Source organism: Nicotiana tomentosiformis, chromosome 11 (genome assembly GCF_000390325.3).
Source record: "Nicotiana tomentosiformis chromosome 11, ASM39032v3, whole genome shotgun sequence".
In the NCBI taxonomy this organism is placed as follows: domain Eukaryota; kingdom Viridiplantae; phylum Streptophyta; class Magnoliopsida; order Solanales; family Solanaceae; genus Nicotiana; species Nicotiana tomentosiformis.
The window spans coordinates 100,570,947-100,595,302 of record NC_090822.1 but is presented as its reverse complement, the minus strand read 5'-3'; the positions used below and the strand labels follow the sequence as shown (position 1 = coordinate 100,595,302).

At 39.5% G+C, this 24,356-nt stretch overlaps 2 protein-coding genes across 2 annotated transcripts; both read left to right on the top strand.

The window, feature by feature from the left end:
* The first annotated feature begins 8,229 nt into the window (after window positions 1-8,229).
* LOC104099481 (methyl-CpG-binding domain-containing protein 5-like) lies at window positions 8,230-14,800 on the top strand. Its single transcript, XM_009606488.4, has 3 exons — window positions 8,230-8,713; window positions 14,076-14,186; window positions 14,286-14,800. Exons 1-3 carry the CDS (start codon window positions 8,306-8,308, stop codon window positions 14,520-14,522), a joined length of 756 nt encoding a protein of 251 aa, XP_009604783.1. The 5' UTR covers window positions 8,230-8,305; the 3' UTR covers window positions 14,523-14,800.
* A 1,023-nt stretch (window positions 14,801-15,823) lies between these two features.
* On the top strand, window positions 15,824-23,536 carry LOC104099482 (NAC domain-containing protein 60-like). Its single transcript, XM_009606489.4, has 4 exons — window positions 15,824-16,396; window positions 20,153-20,412; window positions 21,159-21,434; window positions 22,670-23,536. The coding sequence occupies exons 1-4, from the start codon at window positions 16,132-16,134 to the stop codon at window positions 23,132-23,134; spliced, it is 1,266 nt and encodes a 421-aa protein (XP_009604784.1). The 5' UTR covers window positions 15,824-16,131; the 3' UTR covers window positions 23,135-23,536.
* Window positions 23,537-24,356: the final 820 nt, after the last annotated feature.

Here is a 24,356-nt window from a genome sequence, read left to right as displayed (position 1 = left end):
AACCGTTTTAAAATGACCGTAGCCTCTTTAGTTCGGGTGTTGCCCAATGGGTTTGTCACCTCCGGGTTCCCTTAGCTCGAGCCATCCGAGTTTGTTTTTGCAAGTGTTAGTTCAACAATAAAAGAAATGAATAGGGTCGTACCTTAGCAGTAATATCATTTCAAGTGATTTATATTCTAGTTGTTCGGTAGTTGATCGTCGTTCATTACACCGAGTTTGTAGGACCCCTTTTCGGTGATCTAGATAATTTGATACGGACCTTCCCAATTAGGCCCCAACTTCCCTTCGTTCAAGTTTTGGGTGTTTAGTGTAACCTTCCTTAATTCCAAGTCCCCAACATTGAAGTGTCGAAGGTTAGCTCTTCGATTGTAATACCTCTTAATCCGCTGCTTTTGGGCAACCATTCGAACAAGGGTGGCTTTGCGCCTTTCATCTAATAGATCCACGCTTGTATTCATGACCTCGTCGTTTGATTACTTGGTTGCATATCGGAACCTAAGACTTGGTTCTCCGACGTCGATCGGTATTAGAGCTTTGGCGCCGTAAACCATCAAAAATGGGGTGGCCCCAGTACTGGACTTCGAGGTCGTGCGGTATGCCCATAAGACTTCGGGCAGGATTTCCTTTCATTTTCCTTTGGCGTCAGTTAACCTCTTTTTGAGGTTATGGAGTATCGTTTTGTTGGTCGATTCTGCTTGTTCGTTTCCACTAGGATGGTAGGGCATTGATATGATCCTTTTGATCTTATGATCTTCGAGAAAGTTGCTTACTTTGTTGCCGATGAATTGTTTTCCGTTGTCACACATGATCTCGACCGATATTCTGAACCGGCATATGATGTGGTCCCAAATGAAGTCGATGACCTCCTTCTCCCTGACCTTATCGTATGCCCGGACTTCCATCCACTTAGAAAAATAGTCAGTCATAAACAATATAAATTTAGCCTTACCGGGTTCCCATGGAAGGGGGCAACAATGTTCATTCCCCACTTCATGAACGGCCATGATGACAGAACTGAATACAGTAGCTCCCCGGTTTAATGAATCATCAGAGCATGTCTTTGACATTCATCACATTTTTGTACGAGCTCCTTCGCGTCCTTTTCCATATCGATCTGGTAGTAACCGGTTCTGGTTACTTTTCGAACCAATGATTCGGCGCATAAATGATTTCCACAGGTGCCTTCGTGGATTTCCCTCAGAATGTATTCGGTGTCTCTCGGTCATAGATATATCACGAGCGGGCCATCGAATGTTCTTCTTAACAGGGTTCTGTCTTCAGACAAAGTAAATCGGGTTGCCTTCGTACGCAGGCCCCTCAATTCTTTCTGATCCGAGGGTAGTTTTTCGGTCTTCAAATATTCTATATATTTGTTTTTCCAGTCCCAAGTTAGGATTGTTGAGTTAATCTCGGCATGGCCTTCTTCCACAACCGATCTCATAAGTTGTACGACTGACCCTGAGTTGAACTCGTCGTCCTCGACCGATGATCCTAAGTTAGCAAGGACATTAGCCTCACTGTTTTGATCCCGGGGTACGTGTTGCAAAGTCCATTCGTTGAACCGATGTAATGTTACCTGCAACTTATCCATGTACCCTTGCATTCGTTCTTCTTTGACCTCAAACGTCCCATTAACTTGGTTCACTATGAGGAGGGAGTTGCACTTAGCTTCGATCACCTCTGCTCCCAAGAGTTTTGCTAGTTCGACACCTGCAATCATGGCCTCATATTCGACCTCGTTGTTAGTCAATTTCACAGTCCTAATAGATTGTCTAACTACATTGCATGTTGGTGGCTTCAATACGATGCCAAGTCTGGACCCTTTTGCGTTCGAGGCACCATCCGTAAAGAGGATCTAGATTCCCGAAGACATCCCCGAGTTCACAAATAACTCTCTTTAGACCTCGGGTATTAGGCCCGGCGTAAAGTTGGCCACGAAGTCCGCCAATATTTGAGATTTAATGGCGGTTCGGGGTCGATATTCAATATCGTACCCACTGATCTCTACGGCCCATTTGGCCAATCGTCCCCGAGAGATCGGGTTTATGCATTATATTTCGCAATGGGTAAGTAGTCACAGCACATATAGGATGACATTGAAAATATGGTTACAGCTTCCTAGAGGCGCTTAGCAAAGTGAGCGCCATTTTTTTTCTAGGTGATGGTACCTAGTTTCGGCCTCACCTAGAGTCCTGCTAACATAGTAAATTGGAAATTGCATACCTTGCTCTTGCCGGACCAGGACTCCACTTACCACTATCTCTGATACTGCCAGGTACAGGTATAGTTGTTCGTCTATCTTTGGCGTGTGAAGCAACAATGGGCTCGATAGATACCGCTTGAGTTCCTTCAAGGCCCATTAGCACTCCGAGGTCTAAGAGAAGTTATTCTTCTTCTTCAGTAGTGAAAAGAATCGGTGGCTCTTATCGGAGGACCTAGAGATGAATCTCCCTATGGCGGCTATGCATCCGGTTAATCTTTGCACGACCTTCACGTTGTCCACGACCGTGATATCTTCGATGGCTTTGATCTTGTCAGGGTTGATCTCGATTCTTTGATTGGATACCATGAATTCGAGGAATTTACCTGATCCAACTCCAAACGCACATTTCTCTGGGTTCAGCTTCATATTGTATTTCTTTAATATGCTGAAGGTTTCCTGCAAATGTTTTAAATGGTCCTCTGCTCGCAAGTACTTAACCAGCATATCGTCAATATAAACCTCCATTGATTTTCCTATTTGTTTCTTGAATATCCGGTTTACTAGGAGTTGGTAAGTGGCACCAACGCTTTTTAATCCGAATGGTATCATATTATAGCAGTATGTGCCGTATTTAGTGCTGAAGGAGGTTTTATCCTGATCACCCCAGTTCATCCGTATTTGATTGTACTCGAAGTAGGCATCGAGAAAACTGAGGATCTCGTGGCCTGCCGTGGTATTGATTATGCGATTGATGCTGGGAAAAAGGAAGGAGTCCTTGGGACATGCCTTATTCAAATCCTTATAGTCTACACACATTATTAATTTATTCCCCTTTTTAGGGACTACCACTAAGTTCTCTAGCCAATCCGGATATTTAACCTCCCTAATAGACCCTATTTTAAGGAGTATAGATACCTCGTCCTTGATGACAACATGTTTGACCTCAGACTGGGGTCTCCTATTCTGCTTGAGCGAATGGAACTTCGGGTCCAGGCCTAGCTGGTGAGTGGTTCTTTACGGCGGGATCCCTGTCATATCAAGGTGGGACCAAGCGAAACAATCTATGTTAGCTATAAGAAACTGAATGAGTTTTTTCCTGAGCTCGAGACTTAACCCCGTGCCTAGGTATATCTTCTGGTCGGATAGATGCTCGATCAATATGACATGTTCCAGCTCATCGACCGTCGATTTAGTGGCGTTGGAATCATCGGGGACTATAAAAGACATGGGAACCCCATAATCATCGTCTTCATCAGTCCTCTATTTCTCCGATTGGGCCGGGGCTGGTGTCGGTAATTGCTATTTAGTTTCTTGCTTTGAGACCGAATTATCAGCCCCTTTGTCGTTGCAAGTGTAGATATCGGAATCGCCTCTTTGACCGCAAACATCTCCTTTGCGACTAGCTGTTCTTTGTAGATTGGTTTAATCCCACCTAGTGTTGGGAATTTTAACACTTGGTGTAGAGTCAAGGGCACTACTCTCATGTTGTGGATCAATGGCCTCCCAAACAAAGCGTTGTACCTCATGTCTCCTTCGATCACATAAAACTTAGCTTTCTGGATGGTTCCGACGGTATTCACTAGTGATGTTATCTCCCCCTTAGTGGTTTCACATGCCATGTTGAATCCGTTTAGGACCCGGACTGCATGCACGATTTGATCTTGTAGACCGAGTTGCTTTACGACCTTCGATCAGATGATGTTGACTGAGCTACCTGGATCAATTAACACACGCTTATCTCGAGATTTATTTATGAGTACAGATATTACTAGTGCATCATTGTGTGGCTTGATAAGTAGGGATTTTGACTGCTTAATTGTTATCTTTTACTTGCGTTTTAGCTCAAAAATGCTTAAAGGTATTCCCGAAAACTAATGAAACGTGCTTTCTTGTAGAAATATTGGAAAATGTGCCAAAAAAGCAAAAATCAACTCAAAAAGGAGTAAAATTAGACAAGAACCAAAACAAGGCAAAAAAGGGCCACACTGCGGACCACACAATATTGTGTACGGCTGCAAACTTTGAAGATGCACTGATGTAATTCCTTCACAGAGTGCGGACCGCACAATTATTGTGTGGCCGCAGAAGACTAGATTCAGAGACCTGTAGTTTGGGAGCTTAAAGATGTGCGGACAACATCATTATTGTGCGGCCGTAGGATGCCAAAATGCGGCCGCACTCATAAATGTACGGTCCGCAGAATGAAGCCCATATCCAGTTCAAGAGCAAGAGTGCGACCGTACTCAGAAATGTGCGGTCTGCATAATTAGAGAAAGTGCATCCGCATCTCACTTTTATGCGACCGCATAAAGCCAACCTGACCAATCAATCTCAAAGTGCGGACCGCACACATAATTGTGCGGCCGCAAAACATTCGCATGGCAATTTTGTTAGATATTTTTAACTGGGTATAAATAGATCTTTTTATCATTTTTAGGTTAGGTTTGGTGCACCTGAACACTTAGAGCCGTTTTTATTTACTGTATTGGGTAACTTTGTACTAGTTTAGCATTTAAACATTAGATTTTCTTTCCTTAATCAATTATTATGCATTTTATCTTAGTTTCTTCTTTAATTTTTTTATTTTCCATGAGTAGCTAAACCCTTAGCTAGGGTTGTGACCCAATACTAGTATGGGTACTTAATGGATGCTTGATTTAGGGCTTATTTATGATTGAGTATATGATATTTAGCCTATTTCTTGCTTGAATTTGAGAATTGATGGTTGCAAACGTTGAGTCATACCTAATTGACATAGTCTTTATTTGAGAAAATGAGACTAAGTCTAGGAAAACTTGGCTAACAAAAATTTGGGGTGAACTCAAGAAATTGATAGCCCTAATTAAAGGGTCTAATCTAGAGATAATAAGACTCGACTTGAGCATTTATCACCTTTTTCGTGAGATACCCATTTGGACATGAGAAAACTAAATTGGGCAAAATCACTCAAACTACTGAGAGGTATAGAGTGCGTAATTGAGTATGATTGCTATATTGTATCCCGATCAACCAAACATGCCCTAAAGCTCTAAATTCGTTAGGTAACTATCTAGGGAAAAGTCGTAACCCTAGATCTTTTATAACTTAAAAAACAACCAAAACCAAAAACATTGTCTCTTACCGTTACAATTGCAAGCATTAGCGTAAAAGTAGAAGTAGAAACAACTATTAAAAATGTGAAAGTGTAATCTTAGGCACGTCGTACATTTACACTAGGTATATACCTAATACCACATCAATCTCCCTGTGGAATCGACCCCGACTCGCGTTGGATTTTTATTATTGCATCGACCGCCTCGCAACCTAAATTAGTGGTGTGAGTTTGGGCGACATCATGGCTGCACAATCCTTTCTGTGTCCTCGTCGTTAAAAGACAAGGTTCCTTCTAGTATGTAGTCTCGAGTCCGTTTTTTCTCGTGATGGATACTTTGGTGTGTTTCAACATCGACCTCCGAGGGACATCGACCCCACCAATGATCATGTTAATGATGTGTTGAGGTTCTTCTTGTTTGGTCTGTTTGTTAGAATCCCTATTCCTGAAATGATTCTTGGCTCGGTCGCTCAGGAATTCGCAAAGATGCCCATTGTTGAATGATCGGGCTACTTCCTTTCTCAACTGTCGGCAATCCTCCGTTCTGTGGCTGTGAGTGTCATGATATTTACACATCTGGTTAGGCTCCATTTGGGTTGGATCAGATTGTAGAGGTCGAGGCCATTTGGTGTCTTTGATGCGTCTGATGACAGATACAATAGTGGTGGCATCGACGTTACAATTGCACTCTGATAATCTCGGTGCTTCTTTAGACCCGACGGGCCTGCCAAAGCTATTTTTGCTCATGAGTCCCCGGTTGCTCGAACCTTGATCACTTCTCCTTTCATTTTTCATAGAGCTCCGCCCGGACCTATTGCTTCTTCGGTCCCCATTGTACGGCTGATATCGATCCCTGTTTGATCTTGATTCACGATCGATGTCTCTCTTGACTCTGTCAATGGTTCTGACGGGATACACGGACCCGGAAGGGCCCCCAAGTTGATCATCTTCGACCCTGATTTTCGATTGATATCGGTTATGGGCATCGGCCCAAGTGACATCCAGATATTCTACCAAGTTTTGTTTCAACTGTTGTGAAGCCAACAAGCTCCGAACGTTAAGTCCTTGGGTAAAAGCCTGAACGACCCAATCATCAGTGACCGGTGGTAGGTCATCTGTTCCATTTGAAATCGGGACACGAACTCTCTGAGCATCTCATTATCCCTCTGCTTTACTTTGAAAAGGTCTGATTTCCTGGTCTCGACCTTGATAGCCCCAGCTTGTGCTTTCACGAAAGAATTTGCAAGCATAGCAAATGAATCAATAGAATTAGGAGGTAAGTTGTGGTACACTATCATAACTCCCTTTGACCGGGTTTCTCCAAACTTCTTCAACAAGACAAACTCGATCTCATCATCCTCCAAGTCATTCCCTTTGACGGCACATGTGTAGGAGGTTACATGCTCGTTTGGATCGGTCGTTCCATTGTACTTAGGAATCTCGGGCATGCATAACTTCTTGGGGATTGGCTTTGGAGTCACGCTCGGAGGAAAAGGTTTCTGCACAAACTTCTTGGAATCCAGGCCTTTCAATATCGGCGGTGCTCCTGGGATTTGGCCGACCCTGAAATTGTAGGTTTCCACCTTTTTGTCATTAGCTTCGATTTTCTTCTCCCCTGATTCTACCCGTTTGGTCAGTTCCTCGAGCATCTTTATGATCTCGGGGTTAGTCCCCGATTCATTTTCATTCGACCTCTCTACGACCGATTCATCCTGCGGGTGACTTCCCGGGACGGATCGGGTTCAATTCTACTCGGTGCACGACTTTGGTTATGTCACTGAGCTATCGCTGCTTGTTGAACCTGCAACATTTCGAAGATCACACGTAGACTGATCCCGTCTCACCAATGTTTTATGTATTTTGAGCTGCCGATCGGGTTCCACCACGGACGCTATTCTCGGGGTCGGTAGGCAGGTTTGTGTTGATAGCCACATATGAATTAGCGTCAATTGGGTTTGCGACCGGAATTCCGATGGGATCAACGAGTAGTACCTCATCACTGGGCGCTATGTTGTTTTCACCGTGATGACCAGACTCATTGTCAACATGTAGGGGTGCTGATTGAGAGTTCGACATTTTGAGTTTTAACCCGAAATGAGAGACACTTCAAAGAACAAGTGTAAAGTAGTGTGTGTTTTGGATAACAATTGAATTTGTAAGTGATTTTAAGGATACATGAATTAATTTGACACAAAACGATAAATTAGATTGCAATTGAAATAAATAATGATAAAGTAAATGCAAATCACACGAATTGAATAGTCCCGGACTTGGAAGGTTAATCGCCTTTGAGCCGGACGTACTTCGATTGGTATCAAGATAAAGAAGAATAAGAGATTAAATAGAATAATAATGTATTGCTTTGGAATGCGTGTTACAATGTCTTTTACAAGTAACTAGACCCCATTTATATAGTAGGGGAGTCCTACATTAGTTACAACTCTATAAAAGGTAAAAAATCTCTTGATTTGCTAATTACCGGTTCCTTATTGATACGTGCTGAGATTCCCGCCGTAATATCCGACCGGTCACCGATATTTCGGTCTTTTGTTACGCTAACAATGTTTCTTCGAGATCGTTTGAACCAGGACCGATTCCAGAGTCACGGTCATGGTGTTATCGAAGGCAGATGTTTGGTCCTGATTACTAACCCGGTGGGGCTTGCGGCCTATCTTTAGTCCTTTATTGCCATGTTTCGAGCCCGGCCTATCATGTCGGATGCTAGGGTATACTAAAAGCTCGATTTTTTTAAAAATTTGCCTAGAGTTTGACGGGCAAAATACAAACATTAATTGTTCTATATGTAGTCACTTTGACATGTATACATTTTCCCGAATTTTAAGCGAGTAAAGTCAAATTTAACCTTATTGTTGAAAAGAAGTTACAGTAGAAACAAAATGACAGATGTATTTCTTAAGTAAATAAAAACGTAGTAATGTTTTAGTTGAAGAAGAAGATTACTTATCCCCGTAAAGTGCGACCAGAAAGCTACTGTCAGTCACATTATTCAAATGCTCGACTCGTTCAACGCTTCTCACTCTCCAATGGCCGAAAACGCAGTCTCATCCAACTTCCCGTATTCCGTCAACGTTAACGGCGACTTCCCCGATGATTGTTTACCGCCGGATCCGCTGTTACAGTCCGGCACCTACATCCACGCCGATTCAAACGCAACCGTTGAGACCACACCGGAGAGGAGCCTACTAGATGAACCGCACGTGTCCGATCCAATGCCGGCGGCGCCGGCGATGGAAAGTACGGCGGAGATTCAAACGGTGTCGCCCGAGCTGGTAACGCCTAAACGGCGGCAGAATAAATCGGTGGAGGTAACGTCGGAAAGGCCGAGCTGGTTGCCTGAGAATTGGAAGATTGAAATGAGAGTTCGGACCTCTGGCGCTACGGCTGGATCTACTGATAGAGTAATTCCCCCTCTCTTATTTTATATATATATAGCAGCTCTCATGTTATGGATTTAACAAAGCAAATCTAGATTTTTACTTCATTCTGCTACGGAGTTTGAATTAGAATTTATTTCAGAACTCAAAGCATTAAGATTTTTTTGTTGTTGCAATATTCAGTAGAAGCAGAGAGACTGATGTGTTTTGATTATGTTCAAATGATAAGTTGTTACTATTTCACAAGTTTGTCCATAGGTTTTGTGGAAATTATTGTGTTTTCATTTTTATCATAGTGCATCTACTTCTCTGTTTTCTTTAGATATGGTTTACTCTCTGTCATTATTGGTTAGTGAATTCGTGTGTTTTATTGATGTATTGTTGTGATTAATCTGCCACAAGGTTTATTTGAGTGATACTGTCGTGTTAGAGCTTGCAGATTATTGAGAAATGGAGATTACTAATGGATTATACTAGCAAGAACCAATGGATTAGTTGCAAATTAGCAACAACTAGAGGGAAAATTGAATTGCTTGGTAATTCCCCCCTTGCTATTTGGAAAAGTTTAATACCAGATTTTGGATAATGATAGGCATCATACTGTGCCCTTGGTGAAATCGCACGTTTAACATGGTTTTATAGGGAAAAGATAGTATACATATTTTTCCTTTGGATTCAAATTTATGATTAGGTACTCCAACAGAGATATCTTTGCAAAACTGAAAGTATTCAAGTGGAAACGCGTATTATATAACATGAAACACCCCTAGCTCTCCTTCACTAAATTTGCACTTTGTGGTGTATTTCAAGCTTTTGACTGGAATTGTGATGGTCAAAATTGGTCCCTATGCGAACATTTAGTCTCCAATCAAAGCTCTTTTTAGGAAGGGTGATCAATTGATTTTATTCGTCGAACTTTGCGGCAGTGAGATTGCTAGTGTTTTCTGTTGAAGCGGGAAAACATATTTCTTTCAGAGTTTTTGGACTTTGATTAGTTGAATATAACTGTGGTGATGAGATGATTTTTCCATTGAAGGTGAGTGACTCTTTGCTTGCTTTTCAGACTCTTCTATGTGGACTATCTCTAGCTCCTTTCTAGGTCAAGTGATTTACTTGAGGAAAGGAAAAACTTCTTCTTGACAAGTGCAACTTGTTATGACGGTAGCATTTTAGGTTTAGAGGACCTTATAATGAGATTAATATTTTCATATATACTAATTAAAAACAATGAGATTTTATTTTCCTATGAAAAAAATACTTGTTTTCAAGTGGAAAGGGCAAGTAGAAATAGATTGTTGTGCACACGCTTTAAGCTAAACTTGTTGGCCTTTTAGTTTTCACATTTATTACTTGATTTCCGGAAGAGAAGTGTGAACTTGAGGTCATTGATATGCTTTTGTGAAGGCCAAATACATAAGCAGCCCCTTAAACTTGTCAAGATATTCCATTTAGACAATTAAACTGAAGACATAACCTATTGGACACTTAATGTAGGTAAGAAGTGTGTCTATTAAGTATACACTGCTGACATGGACAATGCGTGTTTGTCACCAGAACTTTGGGCGTGTGAATGATTGCAAATTTAAATATAACAACAACAACAACAACAAATCCAGTATAATCCCACATCTGGAGTCTGCGGAAGGTAGTGTGCACGCATACCTTACCCCTCAGCTCAAGAAAAGGTGGCAAGGAAGAAAAGGGAAGAAGTAGATGAAAGAGGGGAAGAAAGAAAGACGGGGAGGAGGGAGACAAAAGACAATAAGGAAAATGGGGAGAAAAAATAGCATCAAATAGTAACAACTAGGGAGCAATAATTTCCAGTAAAAGGGGAGAAAAAGTAGCATCAAATAGTAACAGTTAGGGAGCAACAATTTCCAGTAGCAGTTTTCAAACAAACAACAATGGACGTGGTAGCTAAATACCAGATGCACTAACAATCTAAAAGAAAGTATCTCTCAACCAACAATCAGGGTACTACTAGTACTACTGGTAAACCTAGGAGGAAGTCACAACTACCTGTCAACCCACCACCTTAATCCTCGACTTCCGTACCTTCCTATTTTTAGTCATGTCCTCGGTTAGGTGAAGCACCGACATGTCCTGCCTAATCACCTCTTCCCAATATTTCTTTGGCCTACCCCTGCCTTTCCTCAAGCCCGCCATGTTTAACCTTTCACACCTCCTGACCGGGGCATCTATGTCTCTCCTCCTCACATGCCCAAACCATCGCAGTCTCGATTCCCGCAACTTATCTTCCACAGATGCCACTCTCACCTTGTCCCTAATAACTTCATTCCTAATCTTGTCTTTCTTGGTATGTCCACACATCCATCTCAACATCCTCATTTCAGCTACGCTCATCTTCTGGACATGTGACTTCTTGACGGGCCAACACTCAGCCCCATACAACATAGCCGGTCTAACCACCACCCTGTAGAACTTACCCTTAAGTCTAGGCGGCGCATTCTTGTCGCATAAAACCCCCGAAGCTAGCCTCCATCTCATCCAACCCGCTCCAATGTGGTGAGTAACATCCTCGTCAATCTCCCCGTCGCCTTAGATTATAGACCCAAGATACTTGAAACTATCTCTTTTGGGAATGACTTGAGGATCAATCTTTACTAATGATTGAAAATTTAAATATCTCTGACAAATCACCCTGAACTTCCCCAGCCCCTCTTCCATCCCTTAGCGATGGTTGTATTCATTCACGCCGGAGCTTCAAACAAAAGCAAATGTTTATCTCCAAAGAAAATCTGAAAACCCTAAAGGGGAGAGCCAAAAAAAAGTAAAGAAAAAGTGGTTTTGCCTTAACCCAGTAGTGGCAAAATTCATTTTTCCCAGCAACAAAAAGGAAAGGTGCATTTTTAACCTTCACTGACTCCTCTGCATTCATATCCATTCTAAGAAGGAAAGAAGAGTACTGTTGCTACATAAATGTAAAGACACCATTAATGGGGTCATACAACATTCATGATTCATGAGGTGGAAAACAGGTGGTTAGTCACAAAAATGCTGATCTAGTCGACTAGAATTGGAGCTGAGCTTCAAAGCCAGTTGCTACAGTTGGGTTTACACTGACTTGCTAAATCTTTCTTCTTTAACCATCACAGATCAAAAACTTCCCATAAAATCAATGCTTTGAAAAACAGAGACTCAATGCAAAGAAGAGTGAAAGTTAAAGCCCCGTATTAGTTGCGATAAATATAAGGAAGAGAGGGGGATTGAAGGGCGGCGAAGATGGAGGTATTCTGGTATTGTCGGGGAATTAAGTGGTGGAGGTGAAGACTCCGCAAGAAGACTTTTTTTCTTCCGGCATGTCTCTTTTTTGCTTTTTGTGTGTGCTGATTTGTCCTATTTTCATTTGTAACATGCCATGTCAACCCCAAATGAATCTCACGCGTTTAAGTTTTTTGGTTAGCTATGAGTTTAGTGTTTAATAGACACACTTTTCACATACATTAACCTTAGTTTAGGTGTCTAAATAGAATATCTTGACAAGTTCAAGGGAGATTGCATGGTTTGTACTAAATTGTACTCCCTTTGGCCAACATTTAGTTTAACTGCATATGGAGGCTAACCAAACAAATATTAGAGTGGAGATGATAGATACAGTACAAGGATAAATATTGAATGGTGGCTGGAATCTGACAAAGATATAGATGTCTTATCAAGTGAAAAATATGTGAAAAGCTATTTGATTTTTTTGTGATATGGCAACAACAAATTCCCACAAGTGGGATCTGGGGAGGGTAAGATGTACGCAGCCTTACCCCTACTCTGGGTGGGCAGAGGGGCTATTTTTGATAGACCCTCAGCTAAAGAAAATGTGAAAAGAAGCAGTGCCAACAAGTAGTAATAACAACAAGATAATAAGAATGCCAAAGACTAGACAGCAATTAACAGTATGTAGTAATAGCAATGTAGGAATAAATGATATCATTCTAACATTAATGCTATCGAATTGAGGAAGACAAATGGAAACGCTCGACTACCTACTAACCTTCTACCGTAATCCTCGACCTCCACACTCTCCTCAGTAAGCTCCATCGGTGCTTTTTTGTGATATGGCGAGATACTATAAGTTGTTGTAACAGTAAGACTTGAGATTTACGTCTATGGTTGAGAAACTGTTTCTTTGAGTTTCTGCAAAAAAAAAAAGGTTCTTGGCGTTTGGTTGAAAAACAGTTTTTGCAAAAAACTTTCCATGTTCTAGTGTCATTTTCGTGGTAAGTCAGAGACGAGAGGTCAAGAGGGTATGATATTTTGCTGACCATCTAGTATGAAACTTTTTCTTAGCCTCTTCCACCAAAACTAAAAACTACGGAGTACTAACAAACTCCAGGGAACCACGAATAAGTTTTCGATATCTTTAATAGTTCTTATCTTATTAGAAAACAATAGATATCCTTAATAACTCCTATGTCATTTCCTGCTTTTCACCCCAATCAATGGACCAGTTGAACTCTTTTATGTAGCCTCTCTAGTCTGATCCCTTGGTTTTTTTCTCGAGTGAATCATGAAGCATCTATCTAAGCAAATAGTGTCTTCATAATCATAACTAAAACTCTTTTCATGAATCATGATCATAACTAACTAATCTGTTAAGTTTTTTATTCTTAAACAAACTTCTCATTTGTTTAATCTGTCTGATGTAAGAGATCCTTCCTATAACTCCAGTACGGTACCTGTGCATTTAGATAAAGCATGAAACTTTTGTGCTCAACCCATAATGAGAATGAAATGGAGGTAGAGTAGTCCAAAAGTTCAATTTGATGACCTGGTGTGCTCTAGAAACAAGAGCAAAAGATGATATTGTGTTTATTGAAAGGCAATCACAGAGACCTTTTGGAAGTATAGGAGGCAATGAATGTGAGGTGTGTAATTGTCCATCTCCCCTTAATGGGCAGTGTTATCCAAATACCTATACTAGTGAGAGGATGCAAGTACCCCGGGAACAGTCGATGTGTGGCCAAGTTATCCTAGACACCACCGTTACTCCAAAAAGAAATTGAATCTTCCATCTCTTAATGGCTGTATGATGTTGCTCGCATCAAGGAAATAATTGCTTGCTTGGGTAGCTTGTGTGGACAGAACCTCTTCTGCTCTCTCCTCTCTCACTTTGCTCTTCTTTGTAATCTCCTGTGATTTGTCCCTTCATGTTTTGTTGTTTCAGTTTCTTTATTTGTGAGAGCGTTGTATTTCTTTTTTCACTTCCAGTTGCAGGCGGTGGAAAATTATTGAGTTGGTTTAGTTGAAAATACTACTGCGTCATGTGCTTTCAATTTGCCTTCTTATTATTTAATTGAAGTCGCTGACATAGAAACTGAATTGCATAGCATTTGGCCTGTGTGTCTAATTGTTTGTGCCCTGGATTGCGCAGTACTTTTTTGAACCAGTGTCAGGGCGTAAATTCCGGTCAAAAGTTGAGGTGCTTTATTTCCTGGAAACAGGTGGCAAGCGCAAGAAGGGAAACACTGGCAATGAAGCTACAGTGAGTGAATCAAAACATTAATGACGTACCACTCTTCCATTTGCCAGAAAGAAACTTACATCTTCATTTGTGTTTTGATGGTACAATTTTTTTTTCCAGCCATCTGAAACCTCTAAGAGCCAAAAACAGAAGAAGGGTGGCTCAAAAACACAGAAAATTACCTCTTTTTACTTCGATTCTGGGAATCCACCACATAGTGTATGCTGGGTTCAGACGGATGGTTTTGCAGATACCTGGGCACCTTCTTGTAACGGTGGCATGATTCCTGAACGCAGAAGACAAGAATGGGATGCTGTCTTCTCAAGTGTATCCCAGCTGCGGCGAAGAAATGTGTAAATTTTTTGTTAGGGATATAGGAGGCTCTAACTTGCACTAACCAGTTCACACGCTTTCTCCATATGTCTATCGTGTGTCAAATCTCATCTGAATTGGCCTTACTTCTTGGGTTTTAGTGCAGAGACTGCATAGTTCATACCTTTTTGTTTGCCAAAGGAGTAGGCAAAAGTTGCTCACCTAAATTATGTTCAAGATGTAGTATGGTATGTTCTTGGTCCCTCGATTGCTTAGTTAAACTCTTATTTATTTTGAAATTAGTTTCAAGACCTGCTTTATGAGCCTGTAGATTTTGAGCATTTAGCTAGGACTAGGATATATATTTGAGAAAATTGTAAGGAGAGTACGAAAATACTGGCTATTGAGTACGAGAGAGGGCTAAATGCTTGTGAAGTTGCAAGTGTGGTGAGTTAAAAGGATTACAAATGACATTATCTGCATAGGTGAGCGGATTACTCACCGAGGTTGGGTTATTTATCTTTTAAATGAAATTTTCATTTAATTCAATTTCTGTTACCGCAATTAATCCTCAGCTAGGAGTAATTGATGTGTACTTTTGGTCCTGTGTTGGAGAAAAATGATGATTTTTTATCATTCATTAAACACCTTCATTATCAACTATCACCAACCATTTCAATCAACAGCTTTTATTGCACAACCATCACTATGAAACACCACCACCAATCCTCACCATGGCAAACCAACACCGTCAGCTATTATTTCTAGTTGCAATAACGCAGCACCGGACAAGCATCATTGCCAGCCACTTCTACCAATCACAACACCTAAAATAAACTTTTTCTATGATATTTTGTGATTGAAATATTTAACTATTGACTTTATATTTATTAATTTCAATAATAATAAATTATAAACTTAACTATTTAGTATTCGAATTTAAAATGATACTTTAATAATTGTATATATATTTAAAGTTAAATATTTTTATTTTAAAAAGAACAAATTAAACTTGAAGGGGATCCAACAATTATTTTCCTCAGGTGTAAAAAAGAGTGAGCATTATTATCTTTTAAAATAGGAAGAATATGGATTATAAAGCTCCAAATCAACATAAATACAGGAAAAGATGTGACACAACATCTTTTTGAATAAGATAAGAGGGGGAAAAAAAAAAAGAAAAAGGGGAAAGGTAAAAGCTTTATTAGCACACACATCTCTAGCCTCTAGCTGGTCTCTAGGTAAGATTTTTCCTGAATATCCTCCAAATTTATCTTGTTTCTTTTTTACCTTAAAAAAGAAAAAAAGTAGGCACGTGGACCCCCATGTCATCAACAAATGCAACTCTCTAAATACGTAGTTACGTACCAATATATATATCAAAGACAAGTACATGTTGAATTCCCACGTGAATCTAACGTGGCCACTACAAAAGAAAAAGCAGCTGACTCACTTCTGTTTTCTTCTTTTCCTCAAAAGTAACCGAAAGTAGAAATCTTCCCACAGGTTAAATTTTCCCATTGATTCTCTTATTCTTCTTCAAAGATCCCTCACACCCTTTTTACTATTCATACTTGTAAACCTTTTTTTAACTAGACGAGAGAAAAGGGTAAATTAAGAAGTTGGAGAAGAAGGTGGTTTGGTTATTTGTGTAATGGAAGATGGGGATGTATCAGGTTCTACAGATGAGAATAAAGCCAGAAAAATAGTACAAAGAAGTGAAAATATTAATGGCAATGACAAGAATGTGGGGATTTCAGTAGCTACAGCTTCTACTATGTTTCCAGGTTTTCGGTTTTGTCCAACGGATGAAGAGCTGATATCGTATTACCTGAAGAAGAAACTTGAAGGGTCTGATAAATGTGTTGAAGTTATTTCTGAAGTTGAGATTTGGAAACATGAACCTTGGGATCTCCCAGGTACCCCCTTTATTCTTTTTTCTTTTCTCGCACAGTGTTAATTAGTTATTTTAAAATTTAAATGGCAACTTTTTGTTCTTTATTTTTTGATTTATTGGAAGATATTTACAATTTTTACCTGGTGGTAAACTTGACACCAGAATATAGTCGTAGACTTTATCCTTACTAGAAGAGGTGATAACCACATGTAAGGACAGTCAGGGCGGATGCAGCTTGAAAGCACCGGGATCATCCGAACCCAATGCTTTCAACGCGGTGTATAAATTTAAGTATAAAAATTCACTAAAATTGCAAGAAATAGTAGATATGAACTCACAACTTTAAAAATATAATGGGTTTGAACTCATAAAACTTAAATTCTGAATCTGCCTCTTGGGACGGTAAGGTTATATTAGGAGAAGCAATAACCACCCAACATAGGTTGGTGGTCTTAAATGTAAAGCGTAAGAATAGAGTGAGAAAGGAGACAGAATTCGGTGATGGACATTAAAGGGCACTAACTAGCTTAGCTTTTCAAGAAAAAACTATGGGAGGAGGGAGTACACGAAATGTTAGGTTGCATTAGAAAAGTAGCAAGCGAAGTGTTAAGTATGACTAAAGGTTTAGGATCTCGACCGCAAGAATCTTGATTTTGGAATGAGAAGGTGCAAAGAGTTATTAGAACTAAAAGAGAGAGTTGTAGAAAATTAACAAAAACTCTGAAGCCTTTGAAGAGTACAAGAGAGCTATGAGGGAAGCTAAGAAAGCTATTAGTAAAGCTCGATAGGAAGCCCTAGATGGCTTGTAACAAAAGTTAGGGGCACGAGAAGGGGAGAAAGAAATGTTTAAACTGGTACGTCTGTGAGAGAAGTGGAGTAATTAAGGACTTAAACTCAATGAAGTATATTAAAGAAAATTTACAACAAGTGTTGACGAGAGATAATGAGATCAAGGAGAGATGAAGAGGTTATTTTGATCAATTGTTCAATTCGAACCACAAGAATAACATTTTGGATCTTCATACATTTATGCACACAAGAAACTTTGGCTATAGTCATAGAACTAGGCTGACAGCGGTAAAGGAGGCTATGAGCCAGATAGTATCTCCATAGAGGTTTAGAAGTGTCTTGGAAAAGTTGGAGTAGGATGGTTTACCAAGTTATTGAGTGCTACTGAGAAGTGGTAGGATGCCTAATAAGTGAAGAAAGAGTACCTTGAATCCATTTTATAAAAAAAAGAGGTATTCAAAGTTATGCGAACTATTGTGACATTAAACTTATGAGTCATATGATTAAACTTTGAGAAAGGGTGGCAGTGCATAGTCGTAGGGACAGTACAAGAGTGACAGAGAACCAGTTCAAATTTATGCTTGGTAGATCTAACGGGTGCTACATTCTTGCTAAGAAGTTTGATGGAAATATATCACGAGAGGGAGAAAGATCTATACATGGTGTTGATTGACCTAGAGAAACATATGATAGAGTACCAAGAAAGGTCCTTTGGTGGATGTTGGAGAAGGCAGTAATTCATGTTGAATATGTAAATTCCACAAGAACATGTATGAAAGAGCTCTCACTAGCGTGAGAACAGTAGCATCAATCTCTTTGTCCTATTTGACCTACTTTGATAAACTAAGTCAATTTGACCCCTTGTAAGAGTTAGATTGAAATCAGGTTAGTTCATCCTCTTCAAATATTGTTTAGGCATCAATCTCTTTGACCCATTTATATCAAAATTTATCATCTTGATACATCCATGATATTTGATGAAGATTCTTCAAGTATAATTGTCTATATCAACTCAGCTGATCTGAGATTCTAATAGTTTTCTTTTTGTCCATCCTGTTTTATACCTTTTCTTTTCCTAGTAAATAAAATTGCACTCTCACTATATTGTCGTAGTTCTCTTTAGATTTTCTTTATCTATCCATTGTGCTCCTTGTTTTCTCGTCTTCTGAGGTGCTTCTTTCTATTCCTAACTTTTAATACTCTTGTATTGGTGAAGTAAATGGGAAAGCGCGCGCATTAAGAAAGAATCGCGCCCTCTTCAGTTAATATGATTCTTCTGCTGTTCACGTTTCTTCAATTGGATTTTAGGGTCGATTGAGTTGCATTGCGACTAAAAGGTAATAAATCTAGCTTGTTTTGATAAAAGATCAATCCTAGGAAGAATGCTCCTGCGGGTGTCATGGCATAGGGGTAGAAATCCAAAACAATGTAGACTACTTGCTGGAACATCTGTCCATACTTGCTCTTGGCATCTCTTATACCACATCCTTGTCAATATCTCAGCTGGCTTTGGGTTTGGACATAAGGTGCACATACCTTTTCTCAAGTGATTGTGATTGAAGATCTGTAATTTGGTTTTGTGGTCGGATTAGACGAGCTCATTCCTCGTGAGAAGCTATATAATGAGAAGTAAGATGTTGCACAATACAGCTTCGCAGATTTCTAAGTGGATCAAACTACATAGGTATCATGTTAAGACAATAGAAGAGAGACGTGAAAGGCCAAATATGGATTTGGAACCGCCGGATAATAGGTGGTACTAGTTAAAATTAGGGGAAAATAATGAGTTGCAAACTGATTTCCAGAGCCCCAAAGGAACACCAGAAGCAATGAATTTTAGCTGTATGAATCATCGTCATTATGCGCGATGGTGCCCGTGTATAGCAATTTTCGTCAACTAAGCCTGCTTCCCCTATTGATGTATTGATATACGCAGAAAATAAATATCTACTAGTGCAGAGTGTTGAGTCCTCAAGAATGAGAGGAGATACAGTAAAAAAGATCTTGTCAACTCATAAGTGAGGTCATACATGCTGAATGGGATAATTGCGAGTGTGCATGTCAACGCCATTTCCAAGAGGTCTAATGGCCAAAATCAAAATAAGTCGTGTCAAAGTAGAAACTTCTGGATGACCTTCATAGCATCTTCACTAGGACTTCCATTTTTTGGTTGGCTGAGTTTTGGATTATATTGCAAACAGAGACATGCAGTGGACAAATCTTTGTTTCAGAATTGCATTTCGTCGTGTGTACTCTAAGAACGATTAATGGAATTTGTCAGACATTGAATGAAGTTGGTGACAATTTATTCCTTTGTTCTCTACTCTAGATGATAATTCAAATGCCACCAACTGCTCCTCCTCATGCTAACTTCTTTCTTTGATTATTGGTATCTATTATTTGCATATGTTTACTCCATCCAAAAGGAATGAGCTTAGCTTCTGGATATTCAGAAATTTGGTCAGTGATAAAATTCGAATGTTGTTTTCTGAATCATACAAAATCTGTATGTTTTATTTTAAAAATAGCAACAATGTCTAAAATCAGGCCATAGTCTATTGAATATGAGATGGAGGGAGAATATTTCTTGCTTTCATTTACCTTAAATGGAGCAAAATATTCACTTTTCTCTTCTCTTAGAGTCTTAGTTATATGCTTTAATGTGTTGAGAATCTTAGCGTGGCTGCAACAATGGCTAGAGATGGGTCATCATAAACTATGTAGTACCCAAATTTTGCCATTATTATCATAATTTCCCTTATATATGTTTTTTGTTTAAGTTTGATTCTATAGCTTTTTGGGCATAAAAGCCGCAAAAGGAAATATATACTGAAGAGTAGCTGGAAGTCCAGAGAAACATTGCAATTTCATGCGTCCTTTGCTTCAGTATAAATATGTAGATGACTGTTTCTAAGTAACTTTCTTGACGTCATTCTTCCCAACCTTTCTGATTCATTACTTGATCATTCTTTTATTCATGCTTTACCAGATAAATCCGCTGTTCAATCAGATAATGAATGGTTCTTCTTCTCTCCTCGTGGAAGGAAATACCCGAATGGCTCGCAGAGTAAAAGGGCAACTGAGTCTGGTTACTGGAAGGCCACAGGAAAAGAACGTAATGTGAAGTCTGGTTCTAATATGATTGGCACAAAGAGAACCCTGGTGTTCCACACGGGTAGGGCACCGAAAGGACAGAGAACACAATGGATAATGCATGAATATTGCATGACCGGGAACTCTTATTATCAGGTATAAAAACTCTATAAGGTAACTATTAAACCATCGTCTTTTTATTAGAACTGCTGAATTTTGAGTTACAACTGCAAGCTAATAAGTCAGTCACTTAAGAAATTGAAAGTCACTTAAGATATATTTTCTGTAAAATATGAAAAAGAAACTTGAGGCTGCTAGTTTTAATTATTAACCGGTCCTATTAGTTTAATCTGGAAACTGGTTTGCTTATTATTTAGAATGTGGTTGACGAAAGATTAAATTTTACTACTTGATTGTTGAGCTTTATTTCAAGCTGTTTAAGTGGTATCATAGTAGCAAGGCACCATTCGTAATTTAGGGATTACCAATGTTAAATCATTAATGGTGAAATATGGTAATTGAGATGTCTATCTGGTAAACTCTTTTTTATTGATGTTTCAATAATTCTTCCACTTACTGCAAACGTGGAAGTTGCTGCCATGTGACCAGGAGGTCACGGGTTCGAGCCGTGGAAACAGCCTCTTGCAAAAAATACAGGGTAAGGCTACGTACGATAGACCCTTGTGGTCCGGCCCTTCCCCGGACCCCGCGCATAGCGGGAGCTTAGTGCACCGGGCTGCCCTTTTTTTTACTGCAAACATGGAGATCTTGTATTCTACAGATTGTGTTACAATGTTATGCTCGATGAAACAATTCCTTTGCTGCAGTGCCCAGCTTGCTTAAAATGTCATCTTCTACATGAAGGTAGTTATTTTAATGTTCTGATTCCATGTTTTATACAGGATTCAGTGGTTGTTTGCCGCCTACGGAAGAACAATGAATTTCATTTGAATGACACCCAAGGAAATCGAAGGAATCATCTGGCTGTTGACTGCTCCACTGCTTTGTCTGGGGCAGCACAGTTGGACAGTTTGGACTTGATAAATGGAGGGGAGTGCTGTTCAAAAGAGGGTAGTAGCAGTTTTAGTTCTCATTCGGTTGAGAAGGTTGAATCTGGATCAGAATCCGATAAGCTGACTAAAGTGTTGCCTCAGCATAATTCCTCTAGTCACTGGAAGGTTTTGGTTCTGCCTCCCTTCTATGTAGCTTGCCTTTGTACTAGTGTCGGCCTATACATTTGTTGCTTTACATATTTTGAGATAATTTCTTCAGTAAGGGGGATCTTGAACTAAGAAATAGACTCTAGAAGCTAAAAAAGGCTTTAGAAGATCTTATGTTGGTATATTCCTTTTATTATTATTTAAGAATAGTATTATATTATTTAATAATACTCCTTTCCTTGTTTGGTGTACCTACTTGAGCCGGATGAAAGGAAACTTTCATGTCCGATTTTGAAGGGGTTTCAACCTGGCATAAGCTAAGGTACCCCGCTCATTAGTCACTTCCCCTGCATGGTCAACTCTTGCCGGGTTAATGTATTTGCATTAATCATATATTCATTCTTACGCGTAGAGATACCAATTTATAGAGGTTTGTTCCTGCATCAATAGTAGCTTGAAGTAAGAGAAATGACAAGATCATCAAAAAAGGAATTCACTCAAGCTTGACTATACGATTGGTAGGAAAGATTTTAGACATGAGCATACGCCTTCTTCCTCTATGGATAGGGCGACGTGACACACAATGGATCGGTTAGGAAGGAGAACAAATTGATCACATGTTCCCTTCTCAACAACCTTTCCCACATCAGTAGATAGAGTAGCTTTCCTATCCTTGGTCAATCTAAGGATTTTCTTCTTTTTTGCCCCCTTCTTTAACTATATGTTTATATATGCATCATATTGTGAAGCTGATTCTGTTAAAGTAAAACTCAATAGAATAGCCCTTCAAGATGTCATAATGCATTGCTAGCCGGGCCTCACCCAAAAATTGGTTTACCTGAAAATGATTCTATCACATATGCAGTCTCGGAGGGATGGCCATTTCCATTCTTTTTTTTATCCATCTTTAGATGTAGGATGAGGGGACTGAGCCATGGGCGGAGCCAGGTGGGTGGAAGGGGGTCCGAACCCCGTTCGCCAGAAAATTACACTATATATACTAGGTCAAAATTATTCTATGTATAGTGTAGATGTTTAATCCTTTGACTTTTTCATATGTTTACGTCTTTATATTTTGAACCCCCTCACTAAGATTCCTGGCTCCGCCACTGGAGCAGTCTTACCATTCGAGTCATCGCTAAGCCGTTCTTTCTGTTTATCTGTGTTCTCTTCCAAACCTGATGACTCGTTATGCTTGAGTGCCAACCGTGTCAAAACTTGGGGTCCTAATATCTTGGTGTTTTGAATTCCAGGATTGCGACGAAGAGGACTGTTTTGCTGATATAATGAAAGATGATATCGTTAAGCTAGATGATTCTTCATATAAGGCAAGACAGAATCTGTTGCCAATAGTCACTAGAAAGCTTGAATCATCTACAAAGTCAACACCCCAGGAATTCCAAGATCTAATGTCTCATAGGCTGCCTTTCCAGGGCACTGCAAATCGAAGACTAAGACTACAAACAGAAATAGTGCCTCGTCGAGTAGAAGCATATGAAGCTAATAAGAAGAATAGCCGTGCTGCGGACACCACTAGACGTTTGATGATTAACATAATTCCAGTAAGAAGAATAAAGCAATGGTCGATACCTCTGCTTCTGGTTTCCTTGGTCTTAGCGGTCATATTTCTTTGTTTGTTTGGAGTTCCACAGCAAGTAAAATGGCTTGGGCATCTTCTTGTTATTACTCCACCTGAAGTGAATACCAGACCTGCATAGATTTCTTTGTAGTATTTGGAGTGGCAGTTCAGAGAAAATTGGTTCAACTTTCTGGTGCACGAAATGGTAGCAGCTCAAAGAAGATTGGCTCAACTTTTGATGCATGAAAGGGAGGCAGCTTATGTCCTATGATCTGGATTTTTCCAACAAAACAAGAATGTAGAGGATGACACATTGTAAATTTGTATAGTAGTTGTATGGTAGTAACAGAACTTCAGTGTGGTGTCTAACTTAACATAGTTGTATAAGTCCTTGTAAAGATGTGTAGTTGTTTAATACTGCGCAGACAACAGTTTTTCATATTTTTCTGCATTAACAATTACCAATTTTGGGTTGATATGTAAGCCCTTGAAAGAATTCCTAATTTAGACTTGCCAAATGGAAGTTCAAGTTACATTACCATATTGTTGTAGTTATGCTTGTTTTGTGTGTCTGCCTTTGCCCTTGGGGGTGTAACTAATTTGGCATAGTAGTCCTATGTTGGAAAATCTGTTAAGAACTGGATCGGGATTTATCACTGATTATTGGCTTTTCATAGTGTTGTGTTTTAGTCTTTACTCCCCAATTTTGAAAGGATGGTAAAGGGATGGAGAAGGTTTGTAGAATTGTATAAGTACAGTTATTATGAGTTTCAGCAATGTCGGAATATCACGAGGAACCAAGAACTTATATGTAGCTTTTATATCATACCAATTAAGAATATTATCACATTAATAAGTAGTTTATATTTATTTTATCAACTTTTAATGTAGAATTTTGTTCGCACATCATAGACGTACGAAATATTCACACTTAAAATATAAAATTAGCAGGACTCTTGCATCTATGACAAGGGAGATTGTGTTGGGAAATAACAAGCACATGCAATGTGTATGACGAGGTAGCAGCGGAATAATACCCAAGTCAAACTTTCTCAATCTACTTGAACCAAGAGAAGACAATAAATTGGCACAAATGGTAATACGGGCAGCAACTATACCACAAGTAAATGAAGAATAACAAAGCAAACGTAATCAAGATACGACACACCAAATTTACGTGGAAAACCCTTTCAATGTGAAGAGGTAAAAAATTACGGGACCAAAGGCCCTCGAAGCTCCACTATATCAATCAACAATAGTTACAAAAGTTCTCTAAATTGGCCACAAAGCAAGTGTCAAACCAAGAACAACAATAAACATAAATTGCACTAAAACAATTGAAAAAAGGAGAGAAATCACCC

Coding starts and splice junctions, on each gene's coding strand:
- LOC104099481 (XM_009606488.4), top strand. CDS start 8,306: ATGCTCGACTCGTTCAACGCTTCTCACTCTCCAATGGCCGAAAACGCA. Junction 8,714..14,075: donor CGGCTGGATCTACTGATAGA/GTAATTCCCCCT, acceptor TGGATTGCGCAG/TACTTTTTTGAACCAGTGTC. Junction 14,187..14,285: donor ACACTGGCAATGAAGCTACA/GTGAGTGAATCA, acceptor TTTTTTTTCCAG/CCATCTGAAACCTCTAAGAG.
- LOC104099482 (XM_009606489.4), top strand. CDS start 16,132: ATGGAAGATGGGGATGTATCAGGTTCTACAGATGAGAATAAAGCCAGA. Junction 16,397..20,152: donor TGAACCTTGGGATCTCCCAG/GTACCCCCTTTA, acceptor ATGCTTTACCAG/ATAAATCCGCTGTTCAATCA. Junction 21,435..22,669: donor ATTCCTCTAGTCACTGGAAG/GTTTTGGTTCTG, acceptor TTTGAATTCCAG/GATTGCGACGAAGAGGACTG.